The sequence below is a fragment of the Saccostrea echinata genome, unplaced genomic scaffold, assembly GCF_033153115.1.
Source record: "Saccostrea echinata isolate AGI-Se365-2 ecotype Australia unplaced genomic scaffold, CSIRO_AGI_Sech_v1 ptg000002l, whole genome shotgun sequence".
NCBI lineage: Eukaryota > Metazoa > Mollusca > Bivalvia > Ostreida > Ostreidae > Saccostrea > Saccostrea echinata.
The window spans coordinates 27,003,930-27,031,644 of NW_026889751.1; the positions used below are offsets into that span (position 1 = coordinate 27,003,930).

The window sequence follows — 27,715 nt, forward strand, 5'->3', positions numbered from 1 at the left end:
ATTTTGATAATAATAGAACAAACCCATAAAGAACTGAAAAAATCAAAAATAAAAATGCAAAGGTAGTTATATGTTATCACTGCACTGGTAATTTATCGCAAAGCTTAGAAGAAATTATCATGCCCAAACACAGGCACTTGTTTCAGCAATAATTTTTTTAACCCATATAATATACTATGGGTTAAAAAAATATATATTACCGAAATAAGTGTCTGTGTGCCAAGAGTAAACGAACAGAACACATGAAAGGGGGGAGAATTAAGGTATAAGCAGAGACATGAATAAAAGAAATTTACATATGTACTTGGTATTAGATAATAGTCATACCAAGACTGGAGACATGTTCATGACAGATCTAACAAGGAAAGCTACTTATTAATGATCAGCAGAAACTTTGGAGATTCCACATGTAAATCATAGGATTTGAAAAAAAATCTAACCCCCCCCCCCAAATCTTTTGACAGAATTTAAAGGGGGTAGACAAAACTGAAGAAGTTTTTTTTATATATATATGAGCGAGAAAAGGACTGACTGCATGTTAAGGATTTTCTCGGAGAATCAATTAAAAGATTTATTTCAATATGTATTGTTTTGATGCCATGAAAAATGTTTTATTTTTCTGATGACCTGAAAAATATTCTGACCATCTTAATTGTAACATTGAATCTTGGCTTGTTTCAATTGTTGAGTAAAAAAAAAAAAATTGTGCAAATTTTAAAGTTTTGGATGGTGGTTTGATAAATTGCACGATGATTTCTTGTTTCAAGACCTCTGATTTTGAAAGTTGAATGTAGGCGTCGGGGAAAATGACTAAATTAAATCACGTAGCTCTTACTTTCAGAAATTGTGCGTAATTAACAGGGACACGTATCTTATTCTTTTTTAATTCATTTTATTGTCCTGGGTAGAAACTATGTACTCAAATAATTCAGTATATGACAGACGAGCAAAAACTGTCAAAAAAGATAGTACCGATTTGATAGGTAATTTTCTACTCGATCCCTGAAATTTATATGTATATTTTTTTTTTTATTTTTTTTTTATTTATTTATTATTTTTTTTTTTTTTTTTTTTTTTTTTTGTTACTTTAATGACCAATCCAGCTGACCACTGTAGGATTTGAAGTGGCAGATGAAAACCATTTACATGTTTAACCTGACCACAGGAACTCCTAGTTGAAATAGATTAATCTTTAAATTATATTAATCAAATATGCATATAAAAATCAAAAATTACTGTTAATATATGCATGAACATATTATCAATCTGTCATTAATCAATTAATATCTTGATTTTTTTGGTCCTACGCAAAAAAAAATAATTAATTTTTATCCTTTTAATTCAAAAGAATGCCGAAGACGCAAACAGTAAATAAAGTTTCCTGAAATTAATTGTAACAGTTGAAAAATTAACGGAATTCCTGACTTCCCTCCCAAATGGCTTCTTACTCAAATAACGAAAAATATGTTTTTAATACCTTGAAATATGCGCGAACAACACAATGGTCAATTGTGCTTCATTCAACAAGCACCCCCGCGTGGCTTTGCGCGGCGTTTTGAGTTGTGAGTTTTGAGAAGTGATGGAACGTAATCAGCGTTAAAAATCGGGTCAGAAGCTGATGCCTGTTATCTTTCTCTCCCAGGATAATCTGTACTCTTATCTTCCACCAATCAGGACCCGCCTCAGTTCACAAAATTCTTCTGGGGTCTGATATTATCCTTGGCGCTGTAGGGGGGATTAGAGTTAATGGTTTTGCCATCACTGGATTAGTGTTCAGTCAAGTGGGCAAGAATGGAGGCTCGGGTGTCTGGACTTGGGGTAGTGGTATTGCTGATGCTGTGTAATAGTTTCTGTGTAGGAATACCTTACGATTTGTTCTATTCTTATGGCCAGCAATTTGGCGATGAAGTGTTGGAACGTAGCGATGATGTGAGCTCTAATGAGATAATGTTAGATACGCCTGTTGTCTTCTATGACCAGAGATATAACAGCCTTTTTGTAAGTATTGGTGTTTTTATGATCTTTATTAATCTCACTGGTGTTATAAAAGTAGCCTTTTCTTTGCCAGGAATAATCCTGAAGCCAGAGTTATATAATTAGCCTGATGATTACGTATATAGCCTACCCCTCTCTCTTTTAACAGTTTAATATCCATTCGATCGTTTTCGTAGCTTTGATGCTCCCAGATTTAACTGATGATCCCTAAAACGTTTTTGACCTTATAATGATAGTTCAAAACCTATATACTTGTAAATGTATATATATTTTATTACTTTTGCTGAACAAAGTTGTCAAGTTTCTGATATACATAATAATGTTGAGCTTACGTCGAAAAAGCTTGTGACACCCAGGGGTTCCATAATCTCTCATTAGATACGATATAAGTTGTCATGTTTATTTAAATTTAATGAATTGAAGACTAATCCGGTGTCACGGCGCTTAGAGTAATTATGTTGATTCAAGCGATTTTATACAAAGCATCCGGGAACGTGTATCGTACTTTGAGCGGTTTCCATTTTGGATTTCAAATATTATATCCGGTATAGAAGGCGGGGTTTGTAAATTTGGTAAATCTCAGTTAATTCATGAAATGTTAGTATATAGGTCCCTGATGAAATTGCGAATAATATGATTTGGAATATACATATAGATTGAAAAGAGTGTTTATACTCAGCTTATTATCTGATATACTAACAGATTTAATCCGAGATTCCTCTGACTCTAACCCCTGCTTTTATATTTTGACATGTTTAGTTATATGTATAATATTAGTAATAGTAATGCACATCATTGCACATTAAGTTGTATCAATTAAGAGTACAGATATATCTTAAATCAAGACAACCTATGTCTACATGTGAAACTCAAAACACCACCAATGTACTAAATGGGAAGAATTGCTCTTCATTATATGTTGTATTCTGTCCATTATCTTTTCTGTAATTATACATGTTATATGTTTATGCCCATTGGGCCCTGATTTGGTAATAAATCCTATTCTATTCTATTTTGACATGTGCACATGTCAAAAAATAAAAGCAGGGGTTAGAGTTAGAGGAATCTCGGATTATAACAGATTAATCTTTTACCTCGGCAGTAGCAATGTCCTAAACCATCTAAAAAGAAAGGTGAGCTAGCCTGTAGCCATCATAAAACACAGAAGTAGATATCTTAACCATTAGTTTAATTTGCTGAATCGATTAATTATTAATAGGATGGCACAGTGGTGCACTTGGGTGGTGTTGGGGGTGTCTCAATTTAAAATATTCCAGTGTAGTATAATCGCATCTTCTTGACCATTTCCAGCAAGCTTGGAAAACATATCTGAGATTGCTTTTCTGAGCTTGCTGGAAAGATCCAGGAAGGTAGTTAAGAAAAGCTAGATATTTATTATAATTTTAGAAAATAACTGATCTCTACAGTCTACATTTATGTACAGGTTAGACAACAAAACAGGAAATTTCAGATCGTGTATTTTCAGATGATGAAACGAAATTGACAAGGTACAATTTATCTACAGTAGCATTCCAAGAATGCTATTCTGTGAAGTTGAGCATGTGTATTCCAGTAAAAAAGACCAACATAGTTGCTAGGGCTCAAGAGGGCTAGCAAAAAATGAGACATTCAGACCTCCAAAAGAGGTAGCATTGCATGCGATGTTTTAGGCTTAGAGATATGTATGCAAATATTGCCACAAATGACCACTGCAGTAATTTAAATCAATTGAAATATCAACTGCAATGCATTAGATAAAAACACCATTTCCATAAGTTATGCAAATAAATATTTTTCATATTCATTACTGTAGCTTTGAGTGGTTACTTTAGCCTTTTGAAGATTGATTTTTGTAAACAGTTCATACCTAGCCTAGAACCAATAACTGCCAAATAGAGCAAATGATGTCATTATACAATTCAGATCTAAAACTAGTTTGTATTTCGTTAAAAGAGATTGAATTTCTCGCGATGACCAAAAGCAAAAATAGAGATGCTAGAATGCTGATTCCCTTCATCACTTTTATGAACAAATTCAAAAGTTTTCATCCAGATTCTACGATGCTATATTTCCTTTTTTTCTTGGCAGCAATGTTGACATAACTTATCACAACTAATGTAATCATAGAGATGTTTGCACAGTCATTGTCAAAACATGTACTTGAAATCTTTGTTAACCTCGGTACAAAAAAAGGGTTTATATGCTCTCAGTTCAAATCATGCAATATCTTTCAAAACCAGAAAGATTTTATGACAGAATTAATTTCTTTAGAAATAGCAACCCAAGCCAACCAAAAATGGATTTTGTACAAGAGTGGTAGATTGTTTAATTAAAATAGTAGGTGGGAGATGGAGTAAAAAAGCGGTAGACTTCTGCCTAAAGTGGTAGAGTTAACATGTATGCCTAAACCAAAATGTCAATGACAAGTCCAGTTAGCTTGAAATTTTTACATTATTCATCTGAACACTAACAGTGCCAATTATATTATACAGTTTTCAAGGTCCAATGCAACTGCTTAGCATTTTATCATTAGACCTATAATGAGTGCAGTGAGCTCTTGACACAAAACCTGGGTGACGAAAAAAATCAGACTTCATGAAAATAATCTAAGTGCACTGAAAATAACTACCAAATTAATCATAACAAACCTTTTTGAGCATGTATATGCCTTTTACCCTAAAATAATCCATAAACAGATGAGACTTCAACTCATTTTCTCAACTTTTTTTTTTTCTTGCTTTGAATTTACACGCCCTGTTGATATATTTGGAACACTCTGGATTTTTCATAAAGAATTTTCTTATTTATAATTAATACAAAGAATGTGCAATCATCCAAAAAATTTATAAACATTGCATCTGGAATCAGATGAACTGTTTTTAAAAACTAGAATGCCTATAAATTTTGTCAAAAAACATCAATATTTTGAGTTTGCTGCTGAGTAAAGATGATGTAAGGCTGAGAAAGTTGTAAATATATGTACTTGTCTGGATAAAGGTGACAGACTTGATATCTCCTGAGCAGATAGTATGAAATTTATCAAAATATTGTAACAGCTAGATTTATTCGTCAGGGAAAAATAATTGTATTTCACGAATGTTTCAGTGATCAACCTTTTCTGTTTACTAAATATGATTACCCCAAGTATAGCATGAGGAATAAAGCTTTTCAGATACCAGTAGGTTTAAAATCATGAAAAGTAAGGTAGAAATAACCTGAAAAAGTTACTGAAGAAAAACAACATCAGGGAGAAATATCCCAAAATAATGACCTTTAATAATGTCCACAAATTATTTTAAAAATAACTTGCTTCCATCATGTCTCTAACTCTTGATTGTTCTGAACTTTCAGTTTGGTTTTTATAACATAAAAAGAAAACATGATAATATGCATATTTCATAAAATTGAAATTAGAAGAAAGGTCAATAGATTTAGCCTGTTGGAAATCTTGTTCAATTTATAATACACTAGTATATATTTAATAAAATATGATTTTAAACTAAAATTAATTATTTTAGACTGAAGTTGATTTGAATGCACCAAACATTACGAGATGAGTGGTTTTCCTTGAATGTTGGATGATTACAAATTTCAAACTTTTGAAATAGTTTATATCACATTAACAAATACGTTGTACACTATAAAATGTACATCATGTTGTTTTTTTTTTTTTCCAGATCAACAGTAATGGACATATATCCTTTGACTTTGAGGTGCCGGTTTACCAGCCCACTCTTACACTACCCTCAGATTACAAATTAATTGCTGTGTTTCTCGCAGACATAGATACATCTGCAGCGGGAAGCGTATATTACAGGTATGCTTGTATAGATCTCTGAAGTTTAAAATCCACATAGGTACAGCCACTTTTTAAGTTAATGAACATGCTTTTGGAGTAAATTGGTTTCCAAGAGGGTGAATGATTTATGTTAAATTGATATTTACATGTACATTTTTTTTGTTTTCACCCTGAGAGAGAGAGATCTTGATCATGTGGGAAAACAAGGAATCAATGTAGTGTGTGAAATGTTTGTTTGTTTTATATTAATTTTTGCTGTAACTTCAACATTTCTGAAGATAGATTCTCTTTTAAATTGAATCTTTATTGAGACAATACAAATTGTTGTACCAGGTATATGTGGATACCTGAGATTTCTCCTTTGTTTATATTCTTTATCCACCATTTTAAATTTTTTTTTAAATATCGGGACTCTTAATGTGTATATACTCAAACTAAGACTCAGCGTAAAAGGTTGAATTCATAGACTTCAGTAAAATTTCTGCCACATGTGATCAGTGATAGAACAAATCTTGTCTTTCTTGTAAATTGTTGAGTGCATTGGACATGTTGGATACTTACAACTTTGATACTTTATCATGTCTACTCTGTAAACATTTAAGCATGACTAACCATTTTCAGTAGGTTAATTATTGACTGAAATGTTTATTTTTTATTTGGTCAGACAAACACAGGATGAAAATTTATTACAAAGAGCATCATCAGATGTCAAAGGTCATTTCCAAACTTACAAGGAGTTCAAGGCCACAAATCTGTTCATTGCTACATGGGAGGATGTTGGATTTTATGAAAAAAATAACACAAAGGTTAGACTAGCTCAGATATATGGGTAGGGAATTTATCTAGAAAATGAATAAAAAATAAGACAAATTTTAATATATAAAAAAACAGTTTAGGAAGCCCTAAACATTTCTCACTAAAGATCTCTAATTCCATGGTAGCTTTATATTCAAAGTGATCTGCCCTCAGATGAACAGAAATCTACAGTGAATGACACAATTTGCAATAAATTAAAGTATTCATAGAATCATATTAGACCATGATAAAGGACTTGAATACTTCAATTTCATGTATTTTAATGAAGCAAGTAAGCAACAATGATTTAAATCCATCAATTTGTCAATTTATAAGTCCCTTTATTTTTCCATAATCAGTTCAGAGCCTCCTTAACCATGTTAACATGTTTTCAGTTATTGTATGTTATTAAAATTTAGTTTGCAAGTATGGTGTATGCTGAGCCTGGCTAGTCTGTGTTTTCATTAGATCACAGAATCGGGTTAATTTCCAGATGTAGACATCCACAACTCACTAAATTTACTGCACAGAGTCCTGATTGTTTGAATCAGTTTATAAAATCAGATAAAGCACCAGTATTAACTTACGTAGTCAACTAAGCTACTGAAATTCAGTAAACAAATGACTCACAGAAGGGAGTTCAATAATAAACCATTTAGATGAATTATAACTATACATACACAGTTCATTGTTTTACACAGTTATTTAATAAATGAAATATTTACCTCTGGTTTCCAAGTAATGTGACCAAACAAACAATGCTTCTGTGTTCAATTGTTATTGGAGTTCACAAACACACTTTATGAGAAATTTTAAGTGATTTGTACTTTGTATATATTGTAGTAAGTGTTGTGATACAGAGTTATTATGTCAAGCCATTAGGTCACATAGGAAGGTCAACTTAAAATTCTTTCATCGTTCATGATAGAGAAATATTAGAAATTTGTGTTGGCTCTGAGCAAAAAATGTGTCACTTACATGTACCAATAACAACACTTGATGCAGTGTAAGGTTCTTTTATTTCTTCAAATGTCAAAAGAATGAAATATACAAAGTTCTTTTGAATGGAATATATTGTATTTACATTCCACATCTGTGTTCATTATAGAACATGACTAATATTTGATATGTTTATGAAACATGGTGCACAAGAAAATGAACTAAAAAAAAAATAAGATTTAGGTGTTAAGGATGTTAAAAATTGTAAATACATATAAGTATTTTAAGATATTTTTTTTCATTTATTAACATGTCAGAAGCCACTAATTATGTATACAAATTTCAACAAACACTAACATGCAGTATTAAATTTGTATGAACACCCATTTGATTTATGATTTTCTAGGATCCAAAATATATAAAATAATCACCCAATGCTTTAAATATTTGATTAAACTTTTTCCTGTTGTCCTAAATATAAAGTTTTTTTTAAATTCATTCAAAATGAATATGCAACTACTTGAATCTTCTTTTTTAATATCTCCTTTGTTTTCCCCCTTTTCTTGATTTCAAGATATATAAACAATAATAAACAATAATTTGAATGCTTTATTATATAAACTGTGGTAATAGACCAGTGAAAACATATAAAGAAAAGATCCAGACCATAACCATGATAACTATTTCAAAAGATTATCTTACAATTTTGTTGAAGTCTGGGGATACATCTGGAGGATTTTTTTTTTTTCGTTCTTGACATGTGGTCACTATTAGGATGAGGTGTATACTCAGTGGAAACAATTACTACACAGATCTTGTTATGCCTGGCCATTATCGCATCTATAGCCTGTTAACCGTGTTAACGGGAGATTCTAAGGGAGATAACTCACATCCTCACACCATAACTGTCATGTCCAATAAAATGGTCAGAGTTTTAATGAGCATATGATGGGAGTTTTTTTTTGTAATAAAAGTCTGTTTAATTCAAGTTTCTCTCAGGTTCTTTAGCTACCCAAGCTTGGGAAAATTTAAGATAGCAGTAGTGCCTTTTGTATATAAACTTATCCTGACAAAAAATTCTAATGTAGAGAGTGATCTACAGAGAGAGGCAGTGTTTAATTTAAAAAAAAAAAAAAAAGGAAAAAAGAAAACTATTTAATGCATTGTTCTGACAATTAGGTAAAGGAAGTTTAGAATAAAAAATCAAGTTGATTCTATAGACAAAAGCTGTTGATTATGCAAGGCCAGTATATTAATTAATTTATCATTTTACAGTTCAACACGTTTCAAATTGTTCTGGTGACTAATGGATCAGAGACCTTTGCTATTTATAACTACCTGGATGGAGGAATCAACTGGATTACAAGTGAGGGGAAATTCAACGACATTATTCCGGATCCCCCGGCTCAGGCAGGGTTTGATGCTGGAGACAGTAAGGAACATTATAAGCTCAAGTACAGTGGGACCAGCGAGGCCTTCCTGTTCGCTAGGCAAGTGCAAAGACTCTAAACCTACTTGTTGGATACAAAATTTTAAAAGCTGAAGTTTTGTCATCATGAATAAGTATATTCAATGTCTTGAAAACCAAGTAAACTTTTGACCAAGGAAGTACATTGTATGAAAGAAATTGAGGGTTGTTACAATTTTCAGAGGTGTTTGATACATGTATCTGAGTGTTTGAATAACTTCATTCTCATAAGAGCCTTTTAAACAATGAAGATGAGTCTATATGAAATAAAATTCTGTAATTTGCAGGTTTAAAAAAATCTTATGACCATTTGTCCCAATTTTCCTTGAAAAGGAATGACAGGTGGAGAATTAGTAGTACAGTATTATAATTACTTATGCTTTAATGAGCCTAAGCTAGAAGCAGAATTAATGACACATTGCACATGAAATGAAACGAGACTGATTGATAACTAAAGTTTGTACATTGTAGTGCTTCAAATGTTAATGTACCTGGCCAGTGGATGTTCAACATTGGAAAGTTGAATGGTGGGGGGATTGGTGAGCCTTCATTTGGAACAGGAGACACTGGAGGTATATAGTTTATATAAGGATTTTTTGGGCCGGGGGGGGGGGGGGGGAATATAACTTCTCTCTATCTTAGACTAATAACCATTTCTACTTATCCCGGAAAAATTAGATTTTGGAAGCAGGGTGTCATTATTATTTTTTTTTTTTTTTTTTTTTTTGGATTCTTTAAATCACATGACAAACTTTTTTTATGCACAAAATAAACTTTAAAAAAAAATACTGATATGATTATTCAATAAACCTGTTTATATTTCAGAAATTTCACTCAAAGATTTCTGTGTAGAATACTATATGCAGAACCATTTTGTGCATTTTTTATATCTAATTACAGTAATGATATTTTAATAATACACATACATATATATCACATAACCGAATCCTGAAATTTTAAGGTGCAGTTTGATTTTGTATCAATAAAAATTTTAATATCTCTAGAATGAGTATAACCTCTTCTGTTAGGGTTTTTGATTACCTTTCTCCTTTATTTAAGTCGTGATTTTTGAGCCGACCACAGAGACCTGTACAGAGGGAACCAAACAGTGTGACCTGAATGCCCAGTGTGTGGACTACCCCCTCGGCTACTGCTGCAAGTGTTTGGATAATTACTATGGCAACGGAATCAGCTGTCTAGAGATGGGTCAGTGTTCCCAAGCAGTCTTTATTTGGTTTGGGAAAAGAAAATTGCAAGCTCTTTGACTCTGATTTATCTGAAGTATTATTGTTAAGATATGTATTTTTTACCTAAATGTACATTAAAAAATTTAGTGTCCATGGCAGATGTTAATGATGTTGAAAGGATTTTCAAACGTACATGTATATTGTATACAAAGAGGGTCAAAAATTAGAAGATGTTTTTAGTACATTTTACTAAGGGCATTAGTGATAAATCAGTCATATTTTCTGTACAATACTATGACATACATAAAGTATTTGTATTTAGAAATAATCATAAATGTATTGAGAATGATAGGTTCCCATCCATGCTTATTACGACTGTTTTGTAGGAGTGCCCCAGCGATTGAATGGAAAGGTTTATGGAGAATTGAACGGAAACCCTGTAGCTAATCTAGACATGCACGTATACATTGTGACGCGTGACGGGAGAGCCTACACTGCCATTAGCCGCATTCCCACAGATTTGGAGGGAAATCTGCGATCGTTGGTTACCATCGGAGGAATCATGGGATGGATGTTTGCGCAGACTCAACATCCAGACGCCAAAAATGGATATATGTTGACAGGTAATGTTGACTACCTTTTTGACATCGTGACATTACCCAGCCTACTAATCTCTACTATTGTCCTATATTTTAAGCAAGACCAAGCTCTGGGGCCATAAAACTTAAATGAGCTTACTTTTGATCTCAGTTTCACTTTTACAAAAGGAATACATGTACTGGTATATAATGGAAAAGTGAGACTGAAATCAAAAGTGAGATCATCCAAGTTTTCTAGCCCTGCAACCAGAATTGTAAAAAATTTATATGATTTTTAACACAGTCTCTGTGTTATATGACATTTTATACAAGTGATATCTTTAACATAATTTGTGTCTTTCTTAGGCGGAGTTCTGAATCGTACAGCAGTAATTCGGCACTCTACAGGAGAACAGGTCCAGATCATTCAAAAATTCTTCGGTCACGATGCTCAGGGTCACATGAGACTCGAGACAGAAATCCAGGGCAGCGTCCCAGCAGTCCCCGTCAATTCTTCTATCACCCTCAGTGACTACATTGAGGAGTATGAACGAGTTGGATCAGGTATCATATACACTGTAGTTACTAAATGATCTTAATATTTCTGATTTGTTTTTCATATTAATAAATCATTCTAAAGTCTCTATTCTTCATGCATTATATGTACATTGACATACATTTCAAATCATTTTTTTTTTGCAAGGAAAAACTTTCATTTGTGGGACTTGGTCAGACTTTGTATTTAAAGATTATCAGAAGAATTTTTACTTTGTAATCATTCTTACACTTTGTATGTGTTCTTATTTTGATAAGACTGTGTACTAGATTAATTTCATCAGACTTTGTTCTCACTAACTGTATTTGACTTTGTACATGAACATAACAATTTTTACAAGACTATTTACATGTACTATACATTATTCATGAGACTTTGTACTTTACAGGAACCTGGCAGTCCGTATCTACAGGGCGTTATGTGGTGAACGGAATAACTCGTCAGTATGAACTGGATCAGACAATCAGGTACGAGGAATGTAAATACAACACTGATCCTCAGCCGGAAGTCCTGAGGTTGACGGCCAGCAGGAATTACCTCAGTTATGAGGAGAATCAGAATATAGTCCGCTACACCATGACGGCGAAAGTCGGAGTCAGCCGAATAGGTACTTCTTATTGTGCTCCTCTTGTGGACTCAAATCAGATTATTGTTTTGAAAAAAAAGTACACATAATAATTTGTTTTTGAATTTCAATCAAAGATAAGGAAAAAAGATGCAGAAATACAGTTGTCTCTTTTACTGACCCAAGAAATAGTCATTCATTTCTTCATACAGATAATCATATTCATACTTAAATGCTGTACAGTTCTTGTCACTTCTTTTCATCATGTTCATTGTTGGGCAGACCAATTAAACCACAAATTTTGCTAATTATAGAATAGGATGGCTAGCTGTCCATGAAGTAAATATCAGTGAAATATATTATGCCAAAACCACAAAATTTGATTTCTTTGAAAATTAAATAAACCACATTATACAATCTGAGTTGTTACACTGTGTTACTCTCCATAATTTCCACCAGGTCTTGATCCATGCTTAGAGGGCGCCGCTAGATGTCACCCATCTGCTGAGTGTATTCCAGAAGGAACTGAATTTAGGTGTCAGTGTCGCACAGGATTTCTTGGGGATGGAACAGACTGTCAAGGTATCCAAAGTTCAGAAGTTTACGTATAGCCTCTTATAAGCTCCTGGATTTTCTAATTTCAGTATAACTAGATCCTGTCATAATAAATTGTCTCCTAAAATAACTATGATTACATAAATTTGGTTTCATTTCCTAAATAATCTTAGAATCATAAGATATATACTGCTACTATCATTACTATATTTTGATCATGACTAGATACTGTTTCACATTTGTAAACACTAAATTTTTTTTTAACGAAGATGTATATGATTCAGATCTCTTTTACTATATTAGTATATATTGATTTCCATTCCAGATGTGAATGAATGCACAGATAACCCCTGTGACGTGAACGCTGACTGTTACAACCTACCTGGCTCGTTTGAGTGCACCTGTCGCTTTGGTTTCACAGGAACTGGTCTACAGTGTCAACGTAAGAAAAAGCAAATATTTTTCTGTCTATTTCAAAGATCTATAAAAAGCAAGATTAATTCTTGTATGAAAATTCACAAAGACGTGGATAGTAAATACAGGTGATTCTTGATTCTTCAAAGAAAAACTTTGAGAGTTTGAAGTTTCAAGAATGTGGACATTTCTTGGTTACTTGATTGGTTTAAAAAATAATCTAACCAGAAGTATATTAGTCTCATTAACATCTTTATACTGCCACAATGTACTCTGATTTGTTCAATGTTTCTGATTTTCAGGAGAGGTGAGATTATGTGGTGATGACGTTTGCCATCCCAATGCCCGCTGTGTTTTCAACAGCGACATTGGCCAACCCATGTGTGAATGTAGTGCTGGTTTCTATGGCGATGGAAAAAATTGTTCTGCTCTAGGTGTGTTCATGGCTTCCTCTCTCATTAATAAAACAGTATGAGGAAAATGATTTATAAAATGAATGTTAAATCTTTAACTGGTAGAGGACTGTAAATATTAATGAAAATTGAGAATTTTTTTTTTCACTTCACTTGCAATACTATGACATGGGATTACCAGTATATAAATTTTTCATGGTATACTAACACATTGATTTTCTGATTTTTATGCACGCACATATACTCTTTAATATGCACCTTGAGTTTATTTTATAAAATCACTCATTTTTAAAATCAGAAAGAATAACATACTGTAAACCAACTATGATTCACGTCATCTTTATATACGAATCATCAGATCGAAATCAATCCGCAACAATTAATTTTCGCGACTGAGAAAACATTCTCTACAAATACAAAGCAAAGTAATTAGTTCACGGTGATCAATATTTGCAACTAAAAGTAGGGGTCGTGAAACTTGTAGATATTTCTTGCATGCAAATAAAAGTTGGTTTACAGTATATTATGGAATCTTTTAAAATACACAAAAAGCAGACCTGTGGTTTTGCTTATATCAATGTAATAAAACCCGTTGTGCCTTTTGATCACAGTACATGCTTATGATCACAGTAGTTAAATTAATGAGGTCCCCTTTTGTCTTTTTATTACAGTTTTTGAGTGTGCTTTCTTTTGATTACAGTATTTGAGTGTAACGAGGCCCCCGAGGTCTGCCATCAGGATGCCGAGTGTGTCTACGATTACAACGAGCAGCGGTACAAGTGTGAGTGTGGGGAGGGGTTCAGTGGGGATGGACTCGTCTGTGAGACCATTAGTGGCAGCCAGTGTGAGAGGTGTCACATCAACGCTACGTGTGTCTTCAACATCAACACGTTTACTCATGTCTGCCAGTGTAACCCAGGCTTTACTGGAGATGGGAGATACTGTTCAACAATTGGTAATTATTTATACTTTGAAGGTGCATTAAAAATTGATTTTTCCATATGGTATGCACTGAATCACACTTATGGTTCAAGGTTATTAAAAGCAAGTTATCACTGTATGACCTTCATGAAATTAGAACTACCCAGTAGTCATAATTTATTTTTAAAGATTTAAAATAAAGATTTCCTAATCAATGGTTGTTATTCAGTTTCTTCGAAATACATGTAGAAATTCCTTACATAGAACAATGAATTTTTTTTAGAGGTTCCAGACATTTGCAGACGTTGTAGTGAGAATGCCGAGTGTTTGTTTGATGTGTCAAAACAAAACTACACCTGCCAATGTCGATCTGATTACCGTGGTGACGGATTTAATTGCACTCAGGTGGACTGTCGTTATGAACAAATCTGTGATCCCAATGCAGACTGCATGTATGATCCATTTGAACTGAGGCATCTGTGTCTGTGCAGAAATGGATTTACAGGTTAAAATTCATGCTTAAAATAAATACATAAGGCTTAAAAATATCATGTTTTTCAAATACTGCATGAAAAAAGCCTATTTTGATAATATCATAAATATATAGTTTATGTACAGGAGACTCAATATAACTCAGAGTCTGCAGGAATGTGGTAAAACTCAACAAATTGAGAATTAAACTCAAAGAGGGTCGCCTAAATGCTTGCCTTTTTTATCTGTAGGGAATGGTATGACTTGTGAGCCTGAGGGTTGTGAAGTTTATAATGATTGTGATGTGAACGCCCAGTGTCTCCCTGATCCTAGGTATACCAATAGGTATGCCTGTCGCTGTAACCAGGGATACCGGGGTGATGGGAAATACTGTCAACGAGAGGGTATGTCAGCTTAATTGACTAGGTTCAATTAGTTAATAAACAGGGGGAAGAATTATTTTTGAAAATAACATTTTGGAGAATTTCAAGCAATGTGCGTGCATAATAATTTTTATTTCAGAGATTTCCTGCAACCAGATAAATAACTGCTCCCCTTTTGCTGAGTGTCTGTACAACCTCTCTGTGGATTCCTACAGGTGTCGCTGTAGGCCAGGCTATGATGGTGATGGAAAAACCTGTATCCCTAGTGGTATGTCATCAAACATCTCCAGGGGCCTGATTTTTGAGACTCATTCATGCAGATTCTTGTATATTGCACACTCATAAGCATCTTGATGATTAAGATAAATGTTATAGTGAATCGGATTTTAAATTATTTAATTCACAAATGGAAAACACTTTAATATAGAATATATTTACAGTCATGATTTAAAAATTGTGATGTCAAGAAATGTTTACCATATAAGTGGAATTTTTAGCGAGACGCAAATTTAGCGATTTATCCAAAAATATTGGTACCGATATATATTTTTAGCGAGAAGTAATTTTAGTAATTCTCCAGAAAAAAAGTTATATCCATCAATACGGAATGAATTGTTAGCGATATTCAATTTTAGTGATATCAAAACCCTCGCTAATACAGTGCAGACTCGATATTACGATGCTCATTTTGTTACGGTAAAATATCGTAATACCGAGGGCAACGTAATAAAAGTTCCCAATAAAATCCAGTAAAACATCGTTTTGAAAGCTTGTTGTTGTATTAGGAGGTAGTTCTCCTTTTGTTTCCTTCTTCTGTTCAAATTCTTCATTAAAACGCTATATACATATAATTTATTAATAACTTATCTTGAATAGATATCTTCATGATGCTATTTCTTCTATTTCCTTCATTTTAAAAGAAATGTGCACAATCTTTATAAAACTTTGGCAGTCTTCATTTATCTGCAGCCATTTCCTTTTACTTTTGTTTCTGTCTTAGATAATGCGTTCGTAAAATTTTCATTGTCTTCGTATCGTTACTACATTAACAACAATACATCACTGGGCGGTTTTGGGTGTTCAATGAGCTTAGAGCTGCAGTGAACAGCTGATGAAAGTGGGCAGTATGATAGGCATATTCATGGACAGGATTTGAGAACACAAATGTCAAAATAAATTTTAATTTTTAAATTACTGAACAGAGTTCAATTAGCAGTTCAGCAATTATCAATTTGTATTTCTGCTGACACCTGAGGTAGTCCAAGCCACTATCCAAGCTGTTAAAACATTAGTGGAGTTCAAATTTTGCCAAAATTATGTTTGATACCCAAGCTGTCCATTCCCGCAGTTTAACTGCAAACGAAATTACACATTACGTATTTAACATACATGCATACGATTAAATGTAACCTTTTATTTAATAAATTAATTTTACTTATTAACCATAGTAAAAAAAAATAAAATAAACTTTACAGAGATGGATAAACTAGAGACTACATTTATAAATAAACAGTTTAATTGTTTAACAATGGCTTTGACGTCTCCAATTCTCCTGACCTCGCTAGAACAGTCAAGGTGTGTGGAGACAAGCGTCACTTATCACCTAACGGCCCTGCAAGTTAACACTCTGCCAGAGCACAGGTGTTCCAATGTTTATTTAGCGTCTCCTTAAGTGTCTACCGTCGATAAACACTGAATAAACGGAGTGAAAAAAATTTTGGACAGAATTTTTACATCGTAATGCCGAGTCCTGGCATTTTAGGACATCGTAATAAACAGTTCTATTTTGTATAGATTTGTTAAGAAATGGTTTTGTGCTTTGAATTTACAATGTAATAAGCGTTCTATCTTATGAAACCGTCACCGTAATAACAAGTCTACACTGTAATGCCAAAATTAAATCCTTTCTAAAAATTCTGCTTATACGATATTTGATGTTTCTATTGTTAAGTTGAGAAGTTGAAGAAACTTAACAGAATTCCATATTAATGTTCTATTTTATTTCAGGTCACAATTGCCAGAGAAATCCTACAGTGTGTGACCCCAATGCCAACTGTGTTCCTACTGGAGACATGTATATGTGTGTATGTAACTCTGGCTTCAGAGGAGATGGCAAACTTTGTTATAGTAAGTCTTCTATAGACTACAGTTCAGATAGAAAGATAAAGGTTTACAAGTTTCAATACGGAAGAATATTTTGCACGTGTTTATGATTTTGCCAGATGCTTAAGTGTTTTGATTTTTTTTTTTTGTGGCCTCAGAAAAGGTCTCTGAATGTTTTGACCATATAGTTACAACAAAAAAAGAAGTATGAAAAGATTTCAGTAACACAAATTGCTGTAAATTAATTTTGGGACAGATTATCAGTCCTCTGTATTGTTTTTATCTTGTGATTTAGGGACAAGCTCTGAGGACTATCTATTACTGTCTCAGGGTAAAACAATCAGTCGTGTCAATATGGACCAAGATGATGGACCAGGCCAACTTATTCTTTACGAACCTGGTAAGTATGGAAATAAGCAATTCTCTCCCAGCAAAGCTGGTCTCTAGATAAATTATTCTCTACCAGCCTAGTAAGTCTCTAGATAAATTTTTCCTTACCAGCTAGTAAGATATCCAAGGGTTAGAAACTTTGAAGTGTTAAAATACATTAAGTTAAGGAGGAAGGGACTTCTAAATCACTTTGACATATCCATGATATTAGAGATGCAGTACATTGAAGTTCTAGAATCTGAAGTTCAGTTGTATAATAATCCCATTAGGTACATCAATAGTTCCAGCAAAGTATGCCTCTAAAATATACTTCCCTAGTGAGGTGTATTTAAACAATTTGAATATGTGGATATTTCAGTTTTGCTTATGTTCATGATTAATTTTAATACATGTACAGTATATATGCAAACACTTTTGATTAAGTTTAATATTTTGAAATTCATCTTGAACACACATGTATGTTGATATAAAGAAAAAAATTCATTGTATAAATTATGTATAATTAAGAGTCATTGCCACTGTCTGAACATGATTTGTAAGAAGAGATTTGATTGGCTGTTACAGATCAGCTGATTGTTGCCGTGGATGCTGACTGTGCTGATGGCAGCATACTTTATACTGATGTGGTAGGAGGAAATATTTACCATGCTTCTGGAAACGGTTCCAATCTTAACGTCCTGGTATCAGGCAAGTGTTTAAAAATTTTTCTTTGTGAGAAATCCAAAAGTACAGGTATAATGTTATGATAGGAGCATAGTTATTGAAACCTGTAAATTGTGAAAAAATGATCCTCTTCTGTATTTACAAGACACAGCCTAAAAATATCAGTTGGACCCATGTGGCTAAATATCTAATTAAAATTGCATAATTTTCTCAGTCTCCTCACTGTGACTTAATTTTGCTGCTTGTTTTCTGTCAAAGGTCTGAAGTCCCCCGAAGGTCTCTCCATAGACTGGGTGTCGCGAAATATGTACTGGACAGACTCGGAGATGGACTGTATCGAGGTGTCCAGGCTAAACGGAACGTCCAGAAAGAGGCTCTTTAATAAGGAGCTGGTCAATCCAAGAGCCATTGTGGTCAACCCACAGAGAGGGTCAGTTACTTTGAACAGCATAACCAAAGGAATATAATGCTGAGGGAGCTTTTACAAAAATAAACTTTATTTTAAAAAAAATAAGGCCATAAAAACAAAAGAAAAGAAAAGTTTTGCACAGTTCCATATATGTATAATCAATGTTCACTTGTTGTTGCTCTTCATATTTAAGTTATGTTTATTTTTTCATTATGCTTACTTGTCAGTGTTTTAGATGGTTGACTATTTGATTTATTCCTTTCTGGGGTTCTTTAAGGGTAAATTATTTAGAATTTTCCCCAATTTTTTAGGAGAATGTATTGGACAGACTGGAACCGTGGAGCCCCTAAAATAGAAGTGGCCGACATGGACGGCACAAACAGAAAAGTATTCATTGACTCTGACCTTAGTCTGCCTAACGGTTTGACCCTTGACCTTTACTCCAGTCAGTTGTGCTGGGGAGATGCAGGTGAGTAGTTTACATGTATTGAAGGGGGGTGTCCGCAGTACAGTTTTTGGGCTGATTAAGTGAGATTGTTTAATGGGATTAACAAAACCAGTAGACACAGTTTACAAAAATACTTTAGAGCAGTTGGGAAGGCATAAGAATCCCGGAAAAGCCTAAACAGATTACACTTGCAAAAATTCTTAGGAAAATTTAGGAAGGAAAATGGATACTGGAATGTACTGTGCTAATCAAGTGATTGTCATATTAAAAATAAATAATGGAATTTCTCAGTATATATATTTTATCTGTTTCAGGTACAGGAAAAGTAGAATGTGTAAGAGAGGATGGAGTGGGGCGTGTTGTTCTTACTGACTCCGCCCCTTATCCTTTTGGCATCACTTACCAAGGAAACAGTGCGTACTGGACTGATTGGTCTCAGTAAGTTAATGGTTATTGAAGATTAATGGTCTCCTTTACCATCTCAAATGTTCAAGCTTAACTTTGATCTATTTATATAATATGAAATTTGTGGCTCTAAAATCTGTGATTTAATGACATTGGCTAGGTTTCTGGATCCACTTTTGACCATGTATGAAAATAGAATTCCCTCTGTACTTACTTAGTCCTTTTGTGCTTTGAGCACATAAGGCCTGCACCGAGGACCTCCATCTCTGTCTGTCCGCTGACATCTGCTGCACCATGCCCCAAGTCCATCCCTGATCTTTCATTTCTTTTTCTACCGACCGTCGCCATGTCCCCTTTGGTCGCTCTCTGTTTCGCTTCCCTGGTGGAGTCCATCTTAAGGCTACCCTCGGTATATCCGATGGTTCTATTCTCAGGACATGGCCAATCCATTTCCATCGTTTCTCTTTAATCTGGTCGGATATGGCAGCTGTTTTTGTTCTTTCATACAGCTCCTCATTGCTAATCTTGTTCGGCCAGAATTCCCTCTGTATCAAACCTTATTTCTCCAAATAATTTTATTTACCAGTGTTTTAAAGAATGAGTGGACTTAACACCCTAATTGGGGTCTTTTTGCAAACCCTCTACCAAGCTGTCAATGAATCGAATCCAAGATATTTGACAAGCAATAGCAAGATCTACACATACATGATTATATTAGGTAGAACTTTTGTGCAAAAGCAATGCCTTGGTGCCATGAATCAAAATTGAACCAATCACACATTAGTGTCGCCGTACGGAATTTGACATGTACCTGGAGTGGTTTTTAGGTCACAGTCAAAATTCATAGGAGGCGGGGCTATCAAACGGTGTCAGTGTCCACATCTCTCTCTCTCTCTCTCCTCTCTTTCTAGAAGTTTGAATATGTATATGGTATGTTTCAGCGATGCCAATATGAAGTTAAAAGATTTCTCTGGTAAATATTGTGAGGACATGCAAAAGTATAACAACATTCTGAAATTGGCAGACCAACTAAGCACGCGAGATTTAGTTCGAGGTCATGTTTAAGAATACAGTGTAATTGTTTTCACAAGTACACTAGCAGCTGGACACCACATGATGTAATGTTCAACAGGTCAATCAAAGTCAAATCAAGGTTAACACAGTCATAACAATGGAAGCGAGAAGTTTGTTTTGAACATGTTTTAAAATTACGGTAGGTGAGTGCACATTTGTCAGCTCATCTCCTTAAAAAATATGACATTATTTTTCAGTATTTCACTACAGTTTTCTTAAGAACTGCTGACAAACATGCACTGACTATGTATTGAGACAATGAAAAAAAGTGTGACCCTGATTATCTATTGATATTCAAGAAATTTCTTCAGTGTCTTCGATATTTATTTTTTTTTCCCTCGAAAAGAGTGTTTTAAATTTATATCTGTAGCAAGAATACAGTTAAGATATTGATGATTTATATTATGGAAAGAAATAAACATTTTATAACACTTCGATTTAACAACTTTTTTTTCAGGACTCTTAAATCCACCCATTCTTTTAAACTTTCTACATATTTCTTGTAGGAATTCTGTGATGGAGGTGAGTCGTGGGGGGAGACCTACAAATTCTCTAGAACTTCCTGTTGGAGGAAATGGCAAGCTGTATGGCATCACCAGTGTGTCGTCATGTCCCACAAGTAATTATTTATCATCATTATTTTGTATAGAGCACTAAATCTCAACAAAGAAGGAAAATAATTCTATCTGAAACACATGAAAGTGATATCTCTAGCTCAGAGAGATAACTTTAGCCAAGGGAAATAACTATGACAATAACCCCAGTTAAGGGAGATAAAGTTACGGTAGCTAAGGGAGATAACTTTAGCAAAGAGCAAAACTGTAGCTAAGAAAGATAACTTAACTAAGTGATATCTAAGGTTGATAATTATCTTCATCTTCAACAATGATACATATCAAATTTTGACCCATGTGGTGTACTAAATTTGTTTTATTTCTACATCATCCGTTAGAAAATTCTTATTATATATTAAACTTTATGGAAAATTTCATATTGTGAGCAGTGGTCATTCTCCCATTCAAACATAAATATTCTCTGTACGTAGAATGATTTTGGAATTATGACAATCAAATTCAGTTCTATAATTAGCAAAAAATGTTTCCTGAAAAAAAAGCATGTTGAATAATGAATATTGCAATTATTATTTCAGTGAATAATGCCTGCTCCTTGAACAATGGTGGATGCCGGTTCCTATGTTTACCCACACCTAATGGGGGGAGGACCTGTACCTGTCCTGATGATATCTCCGAGCAAAAATGCAACGAGATTTCCGTCATCAGAAAGAAAAAGTAGAGGTAAAAACTGAAAGCCAATCAAAAGAATAGATAAAAGAAAAATCAGATATAAAATTAGGAGATAAATGGTTATCAAACAAAATACAGTAAAACACCTTCATAGCAAATCTATACTACTATATTAAAATAATAGACTCGAATTTTTGGCCTTTAATACCGATGATTCGGAAGAGTACTGTCTTTTGTTATATATATTTTAAACATAATTGATACTTGAAGATTACCAATTTGTTTTTATTTTTTCTCAATTAGCCTTCGCTAATTAATAATCAACAAAAATTCCACAAAAAATCCGGGAAATCATCTGGATTTTTTGGATTTTACAATCTTGCGCGCGCGCATTACATTCACGCTAAATCACGGTGTTCAAATCAGAGAAGACAAAAGAAGTACCAAGTAGATAATTATATATTTGTTATTTATAATTTCTCTAAAAAGAAATAAGAAAATAAGAAATCATAAATATATATAAGAAATCATAAATATATATGAACAGAATATATAGCAAATTTCCAATAAATATTTACACGTATTTGTATTATCTTTTTGAGTTTATCCATACAAATGTGATATTGTGGCCACGTGGGTAATCATTCGCCATCTCGGAGACACATTTATTATATGTTATTTATGTCTCTGGCCATCTCAACGGGGGCAAAAAGCTCATGATCGTAGGAGCAATATTAATGTAACTACCCGATTTTATTTTATCCTTCCTTTCTTTTATGCTTTTTTGAGGGGAAGGGGGGGGGTTACAACTCCAGCTAGAATCACATCTTAGTGAAGTGAGCATTCTTTTTCCGCCAAAAATTACAAGAACATTATTTTCATTTCTTAACTTTGAAATAAATCGAAGTAATTAAATAACGTCAATATAACCGATATTTTCAATTTGAAATGTGTCTAAATGATTGCAACTTGAATTTGTTCGCCATGTTTACTATTACCTTCACTGCTGAAATTTATAACGCGGTAAATATGAAACATAAACTAAGGGCAAAGAAATATTTGATTCCATGCAAAAAATTCACATTATATTTCTTAGAAGTGCAGTGAAATCAATAGCATTATTGTAGGTTTATAGCTTTGTTATGTAAATACATGTAATGACCTCTGACCCTGGTCTGTCAACAATACGGTGAACACACCCTGCAATGCTTGCGCCGTGCATTTCCCATGTGAACCATCAAAGAAAGCATTTTATTGTTTATATCTAAATTCACCTCTTAAAATTTCTTTAACTTTCAAAAAAAGTGGATGAAATATGTAAATTATTGTTATTTATCTTCAGTACGTTATATAGAAGGGACAGCCTGTTCTTCTAAATATGTCAAGGTTGTCATGGTAACTATGCTTTATAGGTATCAGCAGTGCTGAACTCTTTGTTGTTGTCATATTTTCAATGAATATCCATAATTTCTTTTATTAAATTTGTTTGGAAAGGTGAAATTTATGTAAGCTCCGGCATGATTCTAACTCATGACTTGATTTATAGCTAACTGGTGGTCAAAGCCATTCTGCGCTACGCCGTTACGCAACAATTTTGAAAAAACAAACAAACAAACAAACAAACAAAAACAAAACAAAAACAAAAAAATCCCAGAATTATATTCACATTCATTGTTTATCTCAAAAGTACCTTACAATATCAATGTGTCGATGTATCTATTTTGTAAATGTCCGATATGCACATGGATGCATTCATAACAATGTCAACCCGTGCACGCACGGGTCAAAGTCTAGTATACATATAATTAATTCACAGTTACAGCAAAGTGTTTTTGTTTTCTTCTCCTGAAGTTAAAAACTTTTTTAAAAAAAGTTGTGAACAAACCATGTTTCTTACAAATCAAATGTTCTAGTTCTTGGCACTTCACTATAAGAGTGTTTATTTGGAGTTATTGCTCTTCATATATCTGGTGATTTTTCTTTCATACTATCTGAGTTGTTTAATTCTAAATGAAGTATGTTTAAATAATGAATAAATATTCAATAATTTTTAGCTCACCGCTCAGGCTCAGAGGAGCTTTTCTGATCAAAATTTGTCTGTTGGCATTATCATCATCATTGTAAGCTTTTCGCATTTTTATCTTCTTCTCCAGAATCAATATACCAATTTCAACTAAACTTGGCACAAGGTGTCATATGATAAACAGATAAAGGGGATTCAAGTTTTTACAAATAAAGGGCAATGCAATTTTCCAAGAAAATCAAGAAACTGCAAATAAAGGGCGGAGTTATATAAAAATCTTTTCAAGAATCACAGGGCCAAAAATATGGATTTTATGTAAAAGCTTCCTGACATAGTGTAGATTCAAGTTTGTTCAAACCATAGCCCCTTTGGGTAGGGTGGGGCCAAAATAGGGAATCATAGTTTTACCTAGGAACATCTTACAAAATTTCTTCTCAAGAAACACTGGTCCAGGAGAGTTGCAACTTACAAAAAAGCTTCTTGACATGGTGTAGATTAAAGTTTGTTAAAATCATAACACCAGGGGGGTAGGATGGGATGACAATGGGCAACCAAAGTCTTACATAAGAATGTACAGAAAAAAATCTTCTCAAGAACAGCAAAGGCATATGATAAGTAATGTTGATCTGGAGGCATCCTAAGTTGTATAGATTCAAGTTTATTCGAATCATGACCCCAGGGGTTAGGGTACCAGGACCACAATGGACAATTAAAGTTTTACATAGGAATATATAGGAAAAATTTTTAAAAATCTTCTCAAGAACAGCGAAGGCATGATGTGTCTTATTGATATGGAAGCATCCTGAAGGTAGTGTAGATTTAAGTTTGTTCAACTCATGACCTTTGTGGGTAGAGTGTGGCCAAAGTTTTACATAGGAATATATAGCTAGTAAATCAGATTAGCATTGTGGCCCATGAAATTTTGAAAATTTTGTATTGCTTATTTTGAGATTTATTTTCTTATAGAAGGGGACCAAATAGTCACAAATACTCAAGAACATGAGAGACAATGAACAAGGAAACATGACGTCACTTAGAACTCAGCAAGTGCCAAAGAGACTTTATAATGAATTATGGTGTATTTAGTTTGTCATCTCATTGTTGTGTTAATAATACGTGGTAGCTAGCAGTATTCAGGTTGTCTGGGTGTCTGTAGTGTTGGCGAGAGAAAGAGAGAGAGTGAGAGTTACAAAATGACAGGATGACAAAATTGTCATTTATTTAGGAACAGAAGCCATACAAAATAAATTTTATTCTTATCTCCAGACAGGATGTGTGAAAAAAAACTCTTTTTACCACACTTGTAACTGTATCAAAAATATACATGTATTTATAAATGAATGCAACATAACCAGATATGTGATTTTAGTGGGGGAAAACATTATTTTTCTTAAAGAGTTAAACATTAGAATAAGTTTTTTTTCACTCATGTTTTGCAAAGCTTAAATGATCAATTTATTTTGTTGGCTCAGTGTTATATAGTCAAATACTTGTAGACTGTCATTAAATTTCTTTTTATAGAAGATGTATTTGATGCTTGTGTTAAGTGTCATGGTTTGAATGTTTTATTTTTCTTTTCAAAGAGCAAACATATTTTGTTTTATTTTTTATTTGGATGTAGACACTCCTTTTAATATGAGACCAGAGAGTTATAAACATATGTATAGTACTAATGTGTGTATTTAACTGGAACTTTATTTTGAGTATGAACTCTTTCATTAATAATTCAGTGTTAGTTTGATTCTTATCTCCATCTTTATCCACAAAATCAATGAAAAGTTGATAAAAGATCAATTCTCGTCAGTCACACCTGAGCTGGTGACAGGATTTGTTGAACATTCATTAATCCAATGTTTTTATTTTTCTCATATTTCAAAATCATTTCATTGACGTATTTCTCTATATTCTGTGAATTAGGTTTTCGAAAATCAATGTATAACAGCTGACCACTGCCAGAAAAGGCAATAAGGTGAATAAAATTATTAATTATTATTTATTGTTATTGGTTTATTGATAGACAATATTAGAGTTGCGAGTTCACAGGCAATAAATAGGAGATGCTCAATGTTTTTTAGTTGAGTATGGAAGTAGGACAGGAGTTTTTTTTATATTTTCATGAGTGTGATGCACAAATGAAAATATATAGAGCTAATTCAGAGAATTTGTGTCCACCACTTAAGGAAAAAAAGAAGAGGGTGGAAGAAGTGAAAAAAATATGTAGATGGAGAGGGAGAAAAAAATTAACCTTGACCTTTCAGCTCTTGATCTTAAAGTCAGTAATGATCTTTTTAAGTAAAAGAAATTCATGACTTTAAGTTTCATTACAAAAGCTTACAGAGAGCTTTCATTTTCAGATGATACCTCAAAAAGCCTTTCTTTAAGCTTTTGCAATGAAAGAAGATGGGTGAACAAGGGGTGCAGAATGCCTATAGCTTTAGATATTAAAAAATCATATTCAATTTGTGAATTAAGTATTTAAAGTAAAGTTCTCATTATTGAAATTTATGAAATTATGATCATTTTTCTAAGATAAAAAGATCTCGGAAAAAATATTCCTATATTTAAAAAAATAAAATGGTATTTGTGGGATTCGAACCCCCTAACAATAAAAATCCGGAGTATCATAGTGCTTTAAGACTAACACGCTAACCACTACAATACACAGCTCCTGGTGGATATTGGCATTTAAATCATGTTTGTGATATGACCCTTGAATAAATGGACTTCAAGTATTTCTTGGAAAGATGCGAATACATTGTCATAAAAGTGACTTTTAAGGTATAGTGGGTCTTTGCTCCATGTTTTTGTAAACCAAAAAATGTATATTTTTATGCAAACTTTTAGGATTAACTTTCAAAAAAATGGAGCGAAGACCCACTCATATCCAAAAAATTTGTTGAAGTATGAGAAAATGATCCTTTTTGTCCTCTTTAATGTGTGTATGCTATTTCGTAGGCAAATAATTTCAGTCTTTGTGAGATTTTTGTAAATTGTAGAGATTTTACATAAAGTATACTTTAATGTTAGATGAAATATCAAAGAAAATTTTGATATAATTGAGATTTTATTTTTCACTTCATGTTTGTCCCACTATAGGCACTTCGCCCGCCTTGTTCACCCATCTTCTTTAATATCACAACTTCCTTTGGTCTAAAGAAGACCCCTAATGATTTTGAGATCAAAGATCAAGGTCATAAGTTATACATTCGGTGTATGTGAAACACTTTCATTTCCAGGTGATGTCTCAAAAAGCATTTGAGCTTTTGCAATGAAATTTTATATCGCAACTCCCTATGACCAAAAGAAGACCCCTATTGATTTTGAGGTTCGAAAGGTCAAGGTCATAAATTTATACATTCTATCTGCGTGTAACACTTTTGTTTCCAGCGGTACATGTATCTAAAAAAAGCCTTTGAGATTATGTCCCAACTCCCTCTGTTCTAAGGAAGACCCCTATTAATTTCAAGATCCAAAGATCAAGGTCATATACTCATTTAGTGCAAAAAACAGTTTCCAGGTTATGACTTCAGATTTTTATGAGCTTTTTTCAATGAAATTAAATATCAGAACTCCTTGTGGCCTAAAAAAGACCTCTATTAATTTTGAACTGAAAATGTCATGGGCAGAGATTTCATCAACATCTTTTCCAGATGATGTCTCAAAAAAACTTTGAGCTTTTGCAATGAAATTTTGCAGCAAAAGAAGAATCATATTGATTTTTGAGGTCAAGAGTTAAGGTCAGAAGTTCATGCAATTCAAACAATAGTTTCTGGATTCATGTTTTCTCCGAGCTTTTTTAATGAATTTTATATCGTAACTAAATATTGTAAGAAAGACCCCCTAATGATTTTGAGGTCAGGAAATCAAAGGTCAAAGTAAGAAATTTATATACTTCAAAGGATGGTTTCCAGATGATA

General features: G+C 33.3%; 1 protein-coding gene across 1 annotated transcript; it reads left to right on the plus strand.

Annotated features, from left to right (window-relative positions):
• The first annotated feature begins 1,609 nt into the window (after positions 1–1,609).
• On the plus strand, positions 1,610–25,790 carry LOC133175855 (nidogen-1-like). The gene is made up of 25 exons (XM_061310987.1): positions 1,610–1,998; positions 5,673–5,812; positions 6,459–6,600; positions 8,804–9,018; positions 9,468–9,568; positions 10,056–10,202; positions 10,570–10,806; positions 11,128–11,325; positions 11,706–11,924; positions 12,342–12,464; positions 12,763–12,879; positions 13,154–13,285; positions 13,965–14,219; positions 14,469–14,690; positions 14,908–15,060; positions 15,179–15,307; positions 17,047–17,166; positions 17,438–17,542; positions 18,097–18,219; positions 18,454–18,625; positions 18,916–19,073; positions 19,367–19,490; positions 21,038–21,150; positions 21,682–21,826; positions 24,765–25,790. The coding sequence occupies exons 1-24, from the start codon at positions 1,792–1,794 to the stop codon at positions 21,822–21,824; spliced, it is 3,795 nt and encodes a 1,264-aa protein (XP_061166971.1). The 5' UTR covers positions 1,610–1,791; the 3' UTR covers positions 21,825–21,826; positions 24,765–25,790.
• Positions 25,791–27,715: the final 1,925 nt, after the last annotated feature.

What these genes read in the sequence shown, in the direction of transcription:
- LOC133175855 (XM_061310987.1), top strand. Translation starts at nt 1,792, where the DNA reads ATGGAGGCTCGGGTGTCTGGACTTGGGGTAGTGGTATTGCTGATGCTG. An exon ending in GTATGAACGAGTTGGATCAG is followed by an intron (nt 11,326 to 11,705) that starts GTATCATATACA and finishes TGTACTTTACAG; the next exon opens with GAACCTGGCAGTCCGTATCT. An exon ending in TGTGTCGTCATGTCCCACAA is followed by an intron (nt 21,151 to 21,681) that starts GTAATTATTTAT and finishes TTATTATTTCAG; the next exon opens with TGAATAATGCCTGCTCCTTG.